At 44.6% G+C, this 12,156-nt stretch overlaps 1 protein-coding gene across 11 annotated transcripts in view; it reads left to right on the forward strand.

Moving 5' to 3' along the window:
• RAD51B (RAD51 paralog B) overlaps positions 1–12,156 on the forward strand; it is a 695,021-nt gene that overhangs the window by 551,696 nt on the left and 131,169 nt on the right. Inside the window, exon 11 of one of the 11 annotated variants that reach the window (XM_045807967.2) lies at positions 604–840. The exons of 9 other annotated variants lie outside the window; for them this stretch is intronic. In XM_045807967.2, coding sequence (XP_045663923.2) covers positions 604–840 — 237 coding nt within the window. Of the gene's footprint in view, positions 1–603; positions 841–9,473; positions 9,981–12,156 lie in introns of those variants that run through there. One more of the 11 variants, XM_087856054.1, reaches the window with a different exon arrangement.

Raw genomic sequence — 12,156 nt, forward strand, 5'->3', positions numbered from 1 at the left:
AGGAACTGCCACCCCCCAGGTCTCTTCACAGACCCTATGGAGTGAGGAAGCGGGACGTAAGCCTCTGACACCAGTGTGGAAGGCCTGCAAAACCATCTGGTCTGGCTGCCAGTGGGGCACTTGGTCAGGGCTCCATGAGCACTACATCCTCGGCCTCTTTCTGGTCCCTTTACCCAAGTCCTGACTGGGACCAGGCCTTGCTGACCTGCTCTGGTGAAATGGGCCTGGGACTCAGGAGGGATGGAGTTCTGACTCATGGTAGAGTGCCCCCAGGCTACAGCCTAGAACTCCCTGATTTAGAGCGGTGGTTCCCAGATGCTGGATCTTCTGGTGACTGCAGAAAATAATGACATGAGAGGGAAATTCAGACACCATTGAACTTACTCCACAGAGCCAGATGTCCAAAGCTGCTTTGTAGGTTGAGAATGGTCCCCACCGAAGTGCTCGGATCCACATCTGTCCCCCACTGTCAGGCAGGAGGCCCTCCCCACAGAATGCACAGGTGAACATCTGGCCTGAACACCAGGGGAGCTTATTGGCATTGCTGTTGATGGGAGGAATATCTGCCCTTCAGGATTTTTGTAAATTGAGTACTTTTCCCAGGTTTATGAAACGGCGAGTCCTTACTATATTCCCATGGAGACACATTTCATTGAAAAGATCTAGCAGGAGTTTTGCGGGGCAGGCCGGAGTGTTCGTGCTTTGGACTGAGGAACAGGCTGCAGCCTTCCCTTTCCTTCCCCTTCTAAGAAGTCCGCTGCTTCATGGACCCGGAAAGCAGCTTGTTTGTTGGGTGCAGCCGAGCCCCACAGCAGGGACTCAGGTCCAGGGAAATTTGGGGTAAGAACCACTGACCTTTGGCTCTTAGCCTTTGACTTATGCTATCCAAGTTCCTTGGTAAATATTTTTTTTACAATTGCAAATGTTGTTTTCTGACAAAGAAGCAGAGATTTTAAGACCAGATTAAGCAAAGCAAACAGCAGGCCCCTTTGTTACATACTCTCTAAGGGTGTATAACTAATAAGCAATCAGAAAGCTGAACTTTTATTTACCCAGGACACGGTGTGGCTTTTGGCTCTTCATTTTTAGAGGCTTTCTTAAAAGATTAGAAATGGACTAAGTAGCAAATTTAGATGAAGATTTTAAGAAATTCTATGGAAGATTACGAGGGAATTTCAGGAGGCAAAGAGGCAGTTCTGCCCAGATGGCTTGTATCGAGAGCCTTGATCTTGATCACTGGGCCTTTTGGTAAATAGCATTTCTAAGCCTAACCTAATCTGGATAACTTTTAGGAATAATATTTGTGAGAACAAGATTCACAGAGTTGCCTCTCTGACACTCATTGCTAAGAACATGATTTTGACAGGATATAGGAAGTTGTGGAGAAAAATTAGAGGCTAGAAATAAAATGAATTGGTAGAGATTAAGTATCTGCAGAAACTATTAGAAAAAGCCAGAAAACCAAGGAGAAGGTGGATTACTAAAGGAGGCTGACCTATAGCTGTGTGTCCAGGAAAGAGAAAAATTCAGGGAGGTGTCCAATGATGCAGGAGCCCCAGGCAGTAAATAGAAATGTCTGGGAGACCACAGTGCCTCACCTGGTTGCTTTTGAGGCTTTTTCTTCACCCTACTGTCCCAGCTACACCTCCCTCTGTAAGGTTTTCTGAGGCAGCAGAATCCTTCTGCCCCTGGCAGGAACGCCACTGAATACAAACCTCTGGGCACCCCCTCCCCAATAGCTGTGTGCTCCCAAGACTCCGGGAAAACAAAAAGCTCCAAACCTGAGAAAAATGGAGATCCCTCCTTTAGTGGAGAGACCCCGTGGATTTCTGTTCCAGCTCAGGTGTGATCTTGAGAAAAATATCTGTCACCCTAGTTTTATCAGCTTGAAAACGACAATGTTGACCTTGATTCAGCACTTTGCAAACTGTGTTGCAACCCACTGGTGGGTCATGAAGTGAAATTGATGAGTCACAACCAGAATTTTAAAAAATGAAGTAGAGGAGAATAGAAAATATCAGATTACATCACACGTATTGCACTGTTTCATGAAATATTTCTTGTGTGACTGTGTGTGTATTATGAATTTGTGTATATGCAGTGCAAAATGTTTTTCTTACTCGGACTGTCGTCATTGGCCTGGGTGACCTCTAATGGCCTGGGGGACCTCTAACGGCCTTAACCCTTTGGCTTATCTGATTCTCCTAGGAGGTGGCGTACTTCTTATCATTTAGCTCAGTACAGTTGTATCTTGATATCTCCACGCACCAGAACATAAAAGTTTATCCCCCCCCAACTCTTACCAGATGACTGAGCTAAAAACAAAACAAAAACAAACAGAAAACATCAAAAACAAAAAAAAAAACACCACCTGCACAATTCCCCCAGGTTTAAGGCGAAGAAACCTTTGATTCTTGGATGGTAACCCTGGAAAGATACCAGCAGCCAAACCAAGCTTTCCTTGTGTGAGGGGTGGCTCTGGCATGATAGCCCAAGTTGGCATGGAGGTTGGTTGGTACCTAGTGCTGGGCAATTGGCGGGGGGGGGGGGGGCAAAGCAATCCATGTCTGAGGGGCAGAGAGACAGAGAGGGGAAGGGCTGGAAGAGTGAGGCAGCTCCCCCAGTACTGACTAAAAAAGAAATTGCCAGCCCAACCCCTTGGGGCTGGATGTTCAGTATCTGTAATGGAGCCAGTCTGGAGTGGTGCGAAGAAACAATTCATACAGGCTACCCTTTTTCCCGGGGGTTAGTGAATGTGGGAATGATCCCTCAGTGCCTTGTATCCCCTTAGCAAGTCCAAGGTTCCTACCGGCCTGCTAACCAGGAGGTTTTATAATACCTGAAGTGCTCCTGTGTGCAGAAGCAGAGGCTAGGAATAAAAGGTGAGGCCAAAATTCGATTTCCCAGCTCCGCAGGCCATGCCCCTCACCAGTTCTCAAGGATTAGGATGCTAAGAAGAGCCGGCTATTGGGGGCCTTATACCCTTCCTGCCCCTTTGTTCCCTGGGACGGGAGGAACAATGCAGCGGCAGGCCAGAGAGACTGAGGGGCCTGGTTAGAGATTTCTCAGGCTGCTTTTTGAAATACTTGAGGGAGCCGGTCCGTGCTATTGTTGTCGTAAAATAGAAAGCGGAACTATTCTCCTTTTGCAAAAAGGGGAGGGGGGGGAGAAAGAAGGAAAGAAGAAAGAAAGAAAGAAAGAAAGAAAGAAAGAAAGAAAGAAAGAAAGAAAGAAAGAAAGAAAGAAAGAAAGAAAGAAAGAAAGAAAAGAAGAAGAAGAAGAAGAAGAAGAAGAAGAAGAAGAAGAAGAAGAAAGAAAGAAAGAAAGAAAGAAAGAAAGAAAGAAAGAAAGAAAGAAAGAAAGGCAAGAAAAGAGAAAGAAAGAAAGAAAGAAAGAAAGAAAGAAAGAAAGAAAGAAAGAAAGAAAGAAAGAAAGAAAGAAAGAAAAGAAAAAGTAAAAGAAAATCCACCCTCCTGGTATTTTCAGGAAGCTGCCTGGCTCAGGCCATTACCATGGTAATGCTGTGCTGCTTGCATCTTCTTTGTGTGTCCTGCGCTTGTCCAGATCCTGCCCTCGTGGTTGGGCTCAACACCCTGGAAATACTTGGCCCCAAAGGACTAGAAGCTCACAGCCACCAGCTTGCTGATGGTTCAGACTCTGAGAGGGGCCAGGTCCTGGCAGAGGGAGAGACAGCCCTTTTGTGCAACTGAGGTGGGAAAGGTGGAGGGTGTGGGGGTAGCTCCATGAATCCTTTTCTCCTTTTGTCCCCAGAGTTCACCACGAAAGCCCCAGCGCCCACTGGGTAGAAAACCTTAGAGTTTTGGCTGGCTCAGAGTGACGCTAAGGAGTGCGGGAATGTAGGGAGAGGGAAAAGCAGGAGCTGGCTTTGGGAATCAGCTTAATGGAGCAGGCCCACAAAACCGCATGGCCGCAGAAGGGAAGGGAGCATTTATAGTGAACTCCAACTTGACCCGTATTCTGCTCTGGTTGTGTTCTTTGTTTCCCCCAACAAGCCCCAAACGTTGTGCCCCTTAGAACGCAGCTGGGACCTCTGGACCTCTGTGTCAGGCCAGAAATAAAGATGAAGATTCTGTAATTGAAAACAGACAGGCTGTGTTGCTGATGCTGCAGGAGGCCTTGGGAAACCCCAAGGCCAGGCTCTCTCTGGGAGAGAGAGAGAGCCTGGCCTACGTCCTGGCCTCATGGCAGAGGAGGCCTGTCAACTTGGTAAGGAAGGGGACTGGCCAGAGAGAGTGAAGAGGCCAGGTCAGCAGGGGCTCCTCCTTACTCTCCATTTCCTCAAGAATCTAGGGAGCATTTGAAAAACAAGAGCCAGGTTGTTAAGGACAGAAGATAATGGCTTAGTTTCTTGGTAGGACCAAATTGTGGTTTTTATGTTGTTTTTTAAAAAATTAAAATTAGGTATGACAGGTTGAATTTGGATTCTGGTGCTGTCCTCTGCTAGTTTAAGTCTGAATGAGCGGCATAAGTCTTGGGATGGAGCTGGGGAAACTCAGGGGAGCCCAGGGCACCCTGAGGTGGGTCCAGAGAAGACTCTGCAAATGAAGCTAGTTTCCTGTTTTTCCAACCACCTAATACAGGGACTCAGGAGAAACCAGAAAACAAGGAAAGAATGATTTTTCTTAAGAGCTGGAAAGCTATGTACCTCATCTTTCTTGTAAAATCAAGAATGGTTGTTTGATCGCCTTTTGAAGCTTATTGGGAGAGGCATTAATCTCCTCTATTTGTTCCCTTGTCACGAAGTCAGGTTAGATTCTTCCACCCATTTTCTTAGTCACTGAGCCAACTGGATGATTTATTGAAAAATTCTTTTCCCCCAAATACCACCATCTAAGTTCATCAGATTTCAGTTGGAATTAGTAACCCATCTAAATGTTTTCTGCCTGGTGGACTCAAAGTGACCCAGAAGATTCTCAATCCATTTCCATCCAGGTATGGAGGTCTGCTTGGTAAATACAGCCCCCACACCTGGCATAGCCTGGCATTCTTGTGGGAGCCTGGGCAGAGAGCCCTGGGATTCAATGGAGCAGAGAGAGTGAACTCCTCTCCCAGAGGTCACACAGAAGAGGTCAGAGCAGGTCTGTCACATTGTCCCTTGGCTGCCAGGTACCCCTGCAGCCTCAGAAAGCTGGGGAAAGCCAAAGCGTTGTCCTCTGTGGCTCCTGCCTGCCTGTCAGGGAGGAGCTTCCCCAGGGAAAATGAGGAAGGATGCCCTTCTGCCAGTTCTCCTCTTCTTTGACATTTACTTCACATCCGTGCCTCTGTGACATCTCCTCACAACAACCCTCTGCTTTGTTTACTTCTTTTACACTGGCTATTAGCTTCAAAGAGAGATTTTGTTTTCAGTGTGTGTGTGGGGGGGAAAAATTATATATATATATTTTTTTTTTTTTAACATACAGAACAGGACAGAATATAATAAAGCCTATGACTTGAACACCCAGAATTAGTAAATGTTAAAATTTTGTCACATTTGCTTCAGATCATTTTTTATTAAAGGAATAAAACTTGACAAAATAAAAAACTCCTTTGTACCTATCCCAGTCCATCCCTTCCCTACCTCACACTCTTCCACAGAAGTAAAAATTCTCCAGGGTTTGATATACATCCTTATCCTCGTGCTGAAGAACTTTTCTACATGTGTGTGAACCCACACATAATATAATGATTTGTTTTGAGTACATTCCAACTTTGCATAAATGGTTTATTGTACACATCTATTCCACAACTTGTTTTTGTCACTTCATGTTGTGTTTTTATAATTTATCCGCATTGATACACATAGACTATGTTCTTTCACTTTAATGAGGTATCCATATTCATTGTATGAATGTACCACATTATCCATTTCCCTGTTGATGGAAATTTCAATCATTTGTTAACTTAGTGAATTCTGTTGCATGTGCTGCTTGGTATGCTGGTGTGAGGGTTTCTGTAGGTATATAGAAAAAGTGGAATGACTGGTCAGAGGGTATGCACATTTTAATCTTTACTGTATATTCCCAAGTTGCTTTCCAAGGATTTTTACCAATTTAAACTTCCTCTGGAGGTAGTGGACCAATTTCTACGCAGCTGTGTGTAATTATAAGTTTGTTGTCATGTTTCCATGGGCAGCCTTCTTTGTATTCTTTATGGATGCCTCTTTTATCTCTGCCATTGGGGTATAATCTTTCCATAGTCTCTAGAGGGATCTTCTGTACAACACATGTGCTTTATGCATATACTTTCATGATTAGTTGACAAAAATAACTTTAATTCCTCCCAAAGTTAGCTATATACACTTCCAATGAGATTTTAGTTTTGTCCGTCACCCTTATTTTCAGGTCAGTAGACTGAGTTCCAGAAAGGCAAAGTGGTGTTCACTGCCTCAAAATTACGTTTGCAGCCCGTTTCAGGGCTGCAGAGCTCCTAAGATTTTATTAAATTAGAAATGGGTTTGGATCCTCTCATCTTCCATCACGGCAGCCCCTCTGGTAACTTATCTCTCTGAGCCTCTGTTGGGATATTCCAGTCCTGTCCTGAATCTTGAATCTTGAAATCCCAAACTAAGCTGGATCAGTCACACTAATGTCAGCAATCCCTCAAGAAAGTTCTTGAGCTGGGTTTTAATTTTGGCTGGATGGAATCACAATCTAAATTAACAGTAGCATATAAAGTAGAGGTTTACTGCTTTTTCACATAGCATTGCAGAGGAATACAGTCCAGAGCTAGTATAGCAGCTCATCCCACGTGTTTGTCAGAGGACCCAGACTCTTAGCTTGTTGCCCCATCACGCCTAGGATGTTGCCTTTATTGTCATGGTCCACAGTGGCTCAGCATCATGACCTCCATCCAGGTAGCAGAATTTGTATTGGGTAGAGAATGATGGTGGGAGGAAAGGGCATCCTCCTTCTTTTAAGGATATTAACCAGAAATTACACACATTTTCTCTGCTTATATCATGTTGGCCAGACTGTAGATGTATGGGAAGAAGACTGGAAAATGCAATTTTTTTTATCTGGGTGTCCATGTGCCCAGCTAAGTTTTGGGAGTTCTTTTACCATGAGAGAGAAGGGGAGATGAATATTCAGTGACACAGCCCTTTCAGAGGAGCCCAGTTGCAGAGATTAGACCCCAGGGTGCAGTAGTACAGACCCTAGGGTTGGGCTCATAGCCTAATGTTGAAATGCAACATAAATATTGTATTGTAAATATTGTATGTTAAAAATGCTATCAGGACCCTCTTTGGTAGAGTCTAGAGCAGAGAAGGAGGGTATCACAATCAGTAATGCCACCAAGGATCAGCACCAAAAATCTTGGTCCCCCACCCAATAACAGGATCTCTTTCAAACCGAAACTTTAGTATGTGTTTTGCTATTATACACTACATAAGAAATATACTTGAACAAGAGCTGCTTGTGCTTATAGCACAAAGCAGGGTATGAATTTGGGTCCAAAGTCATAGACTAAACACATTTTTCCCCCAAAATGTTTTTTCCTGTCTCCACATTTTTTTAAACATGGAACAAAATGTCAGTTGGAATAAGGTTATAGAAAAAAACTTTATTCCAAGGTCTGGACTATACTTAGACTGGATCCACACTCTTAGAACCTGGAAGCCATTTGGCTATCTTTGCAGAGCTAACAATTTGCATTTGTGAAAATGCCCAGGTAATAATACTAAAAGATGTTAAATCAATTCAGGTTGTTGATTTTCTTTGAAAACTTCTTCCAAAAGGACTTGGTGTTCTTTCTGGAATATGATTTAAGCTCCATTTCAGTGAGTTTAGTTCAGCAGGTATTTGTTGAGGTACCTATTGTTTGTAAACTGTGGTGCTCAGGGAATATAAGCCTGGGGGAGAGGGGTGGAACAATGGTCCCTCTCTTTTAGTAGTAGCTCAAAATCTAGTTAGCTCAAAAACAAAATAAGTTTAATCAAAGGCAAACTGTGACACCTATTACTGAGGCTCAAACCATGTGATATGGATAAAGGAAATAGAATCATTTCAACTAGGATGACTGAGGAAGGTTCCTGAGAGTGTGTGGGGGGGGGTAGTTTGAACTGGACGTCAGCCCCTGAATCCTGATGAAAATGGCATTCCATTGTCTCTTGATAGAGGCCAGTTTCTTTCCCTGTTTGAGGATAGATTTGGGAACCCTGGGGAATGCTGATTAGTGCCATGTGACTCATGTTGAATCATGCTGACTAATGTGTTCTAATGGATTGATTCAATAGTAAAGGGAATATTAAGAGGCAAGAGTTCAGATCCTGAATTTCACCGTGTGATGAAATGTAAATCCCTTAGCCTGAGTACTTCATTTTTTTGTCAATTAAAATGTGCTCATGATGAGAATCTAACAAGTCACCTTGACTAGAAAGTGTTTTCCAAACCTCAGGGATAACAGAAATGTTTAACAACAACTCCCAGGACAGGCTTGTGCAACCGTGGGTTATTCATCGTCCATAGAGAGTCGGCACGTCCATCACATGCTGCTCCCCAGCCATGCGAAACTTCTACTTCCTCACACATGCCGCAAGAACTGACAGACAGTACTCTGCCCTCACAAACACGGACAAATAGAGGAGCTTTTGAAAAATCTTCCTATCCACCTACTGGGGCGGCTGGGTTTTTCTTCAACAAATGTCACCGCAGAACTAAGAGCTTGCATTGCGCACATGGCTTTTTCTTTCTTTTGACGTCTCCCCAGCTAGACTGCTTGAGAACCTGGCCTTCCGTGTCCAGATGTTTACTGAATTCTGAAGGCCCCCCAAAGGGCCCAAGTTCTTTTGTTGCCCTCCAAATCACTTCCCACAGAGACTGACCGATGTCCTGAAGGAGCCCTTCAATAGGGAGAATAAATGGAGGCAGATGAAGACATGACCCCCTGAGGCTCACCCACGTCCACGCTAACAAAGGGTCTGAGGCACAACCTTGTAAGGAGCATTTTGGTCAGCAGCGTCCCTTCGAGAGGCCACGTCTCCCCACAGGGCTGCTTTCAATGGCTACCATCACAGTGGAAGTACTGGGCATTTGTTAAGGGCTGAGGTTTGCTAGGTGCAGCACAAAACGTCTAATCATGGTCCCCTGTCTTTGTGAGGGCTTCCTGCTACAGATGGCAGCTGGCTTTCTCAGGGGAAACCTGGAGCTAGTGGAAGAAGCCGAAGAGGGGCTCCCACTTCTCTGGATGACCTCTTCCCACCCAGCCCAGAAAGGGCTTTTGTCCATAGTTATCGGCAGTCAAGCCAGGGCTGTGGGACCTTACCCCACACCTAGGCTGTGTTTCTGGGTGTCTCTGGTTTGTGAGGCTGCTGGCTCCCTAGGTAATAGAAAGGTATGTATGTGTGTAAGGGGACTACAGCTGGAAGGAAAGTTTTATTTAGACTATTAGTGAGAAGTTAGTGCATTTCGTGATGACACTTTTTTTTTTCAAACTTATTTTTCTCTCCCTCTTTTTTTTTCCCCCTCATTTAGGCCAGCAAAGGCCATAGGGACACTATGACTGTTGTCTAGAGCTGCTAAGGGCACGATTTGTGAAATGAAACAAGGTGGTGCTGCTTGGAAGAAGGAAACGGAAGCCAACATAATGGGGATTAATTAGTTGATTGATGTTGAGATGGTAACAGATTTGCCCCCATACCATTGAGCCAGCCATCTCAGACCTAGCAGGGAAGGTGAGGATGAAGAAGCCTTTGTTCAGGTCTGTAGATGCGTGGGGCTGAAGGCTTTGCCGCCATGGGATGTCAACAGCCATAATAATAATAATTTGCACTTATATAGCACCTTTCAACCAGGCACCTCAAAGCGGGTTAGCCACGTTAATTAATTAAAGCCCACAATCCCCCTGGGGAGAGGAGGAGGATGACTAACAGGATTTGTAATTACAGGAGGGAACATTTCCGAATAAAGTATTGTCCACCATATAAAAAGAGTGGGTGTAAAGGAATTGGGGTCTCCAAAGAGTAACTGATTTAGAAATTAAATCATGGAAGGATGGGGAGGCTGGGGGCGGGCATGGGTGTGGGGGTCTGCTCTTGTGTCAGAGGGAGGTCGATGGGCTCAGAATTCGCTGACAGGTTCGGATCCAGCTGAGAAGCGGAACATGCATGGCATTAGTGGCATTTGGAAGGTCATTAGTGGCACGACTATTGTGGTGTAAATTCACGTTTCACAGGATATTGTGTATAGCCCTGCAGAACAAAGAGTGAGATTCATGCAGTATTTAATAAAGGATGAAATGATTTCTTTAGATTTAAAGGCCAAAGCTGGGCCAGTCAATTAGCAAATAAACCAATTGGTGACCCATAGGGTAATTTAGTCGTTTCCAGCAGAACACCCAGCCTACGCCCTCCTACTGCCATGAAGTTTCCAACCAAAACCTCAAGACTGGGTTTAGTGCAAGGCCTGGGGACTTCAGCTCCTTCAAAGGCAGACATCAGATCTTCCCAGCCTTTGGCCTGGGGACCTCTCTTACCCAAGTTGTTAGTGACCCCCAGGCTGCCTTCTATAGAAGCTTTGGACCTACTCCCCCTCCAGAGATTTTTAAATGCTCTGGAGGCTACAGTCAGGTCCTATTCTATCTCATGTTTCCTGTCAGTGCCCAGCAGAAAGCTGTGCACAGAGTAGGTACGGATCAGTGAAGAGCAAGTGAATGACTAAGTCTTTTAACAACTCAGTATTTGTTGAGCACGTGCCAAATGCTGCGGTGCAGCTCACAACAACAGGATATGCATCCCATCCTCGAGATGTGAGGAATAGAAAAGACTCATATACTACTAACTGTAATATAAAACAGAATAAAATAAAATGATATGATAGATGTACATCCAAGCCACATGCTGCAAGAGCAAGAGTAGGACCATTTTATGCAGCTGGAGTGAATCAGGGAAGGTATTCCTGGAGAGCAAACAATGTGTTGGGCATTGGAAGGCAGGAAGGATTTTGGTAGACCTGGAAGAGGTCAGGGAGGCAGACTTTCCAGACTGCGGTCATTTGTCTCCCTTGGAGTGAGATGCATTTTGGGAACTTGTGGTCTTCAGTAGAACATTTGTGAAAACCACACTGAGTTTTTGCGACTGATTAAATGTACATTTTCTATCAGTTCTTACTACATGAATTGACTAATTTCAAACATCAAGGGACTATTTGAGAAGTTGAGAATGATGTTTTATTCTCTGCAACTCTTTATTTGGTCTCTCTCCACTTTCACTGCCCACCAAGAAAGAAAAGCTAAACAGTTCGCACATTAAAACAGGGCACTCAGCAGTGTCTGAGAAAGGTACAAGGAAGACATCTCCCAATCCCAAATGGCAAGGATTAGATGTCTCCCTTATTGAGCCTATTTTTTTGACCTAGGAAACCCTAAGATGATGCTCTGCACCCAGTGACTGACAAATCAATCCCCAGTTCCAACAGGGCTTTTCACCACACACCGCACTGCCAGGATAGGACCTACGTACTGTTTTTGCATCTTGCCAGTATTTATTAAGTGTTGCTGCATGTCTGACACACACTACATATGCATAAGCTTACCTAATCCTAACAATCTCACAAAGTAGGACTTCACATCATTCCTCCTGTGCAGATGAGCAACGAGGCAAAAGTTCAGTCTCTTGCTAGAAAGTGATGGAAGGTAGATTGGAACCCACTCAGTCTTACTTCTTCCCCTCTCACCCCTCACCCATGTAGTATTTCTGTTCATATCTGTTACAGCTTCTCCTCGTCATCCTCAATTCACTAAAGTACTCAGCACAATACTATGCACATACTAGTAACTCCGTGAATATTTTTCTAAGAATCACCAGCAGCAGTACTAGTGGTTTGATCTTGCACTGGAAGGAGTGGCTACAGAAAGTCTGGGCAGTGGTGCTAAGAGTTTAGTAGAGACTCCATCACTACCTCCATCTCTTGCCACCATGACTAAAGATTAGGAGATGTGCTCAGGAAAGTTGCCCCAGGAAATGTTCACAAGAAAGAAGACACAGGTGGTATTCATGAGCTGAGAAGCTGCCAAACTGGTACCTGCCATGAGAGGCTAGTGAGGGATCTTCTATCGACCTTGGATGCTACTCGCTGATTTCTTTCTATGATTGTGTGTGCACATACATTTATCTCTCAAAGTCCAACTTTGTTTCCATAATTGTGCTGACCTCCGAGC

This window comes from Ursus americanus, chromosome 26 (genome assembly GCF_024610735.1).
Source record: "Ursus americanus isolate L20-20 chromosome 26, mUrsAme1.1.p, whole genome shotgun sequence".
In the NCBI taxonomy this organism is placed as follows: domain Eukaryota; kingdom Metazoa; phylum Chordata; class Mammalia; order Carnivora; family Ursidae; genus Ursus; species Ursus americanus.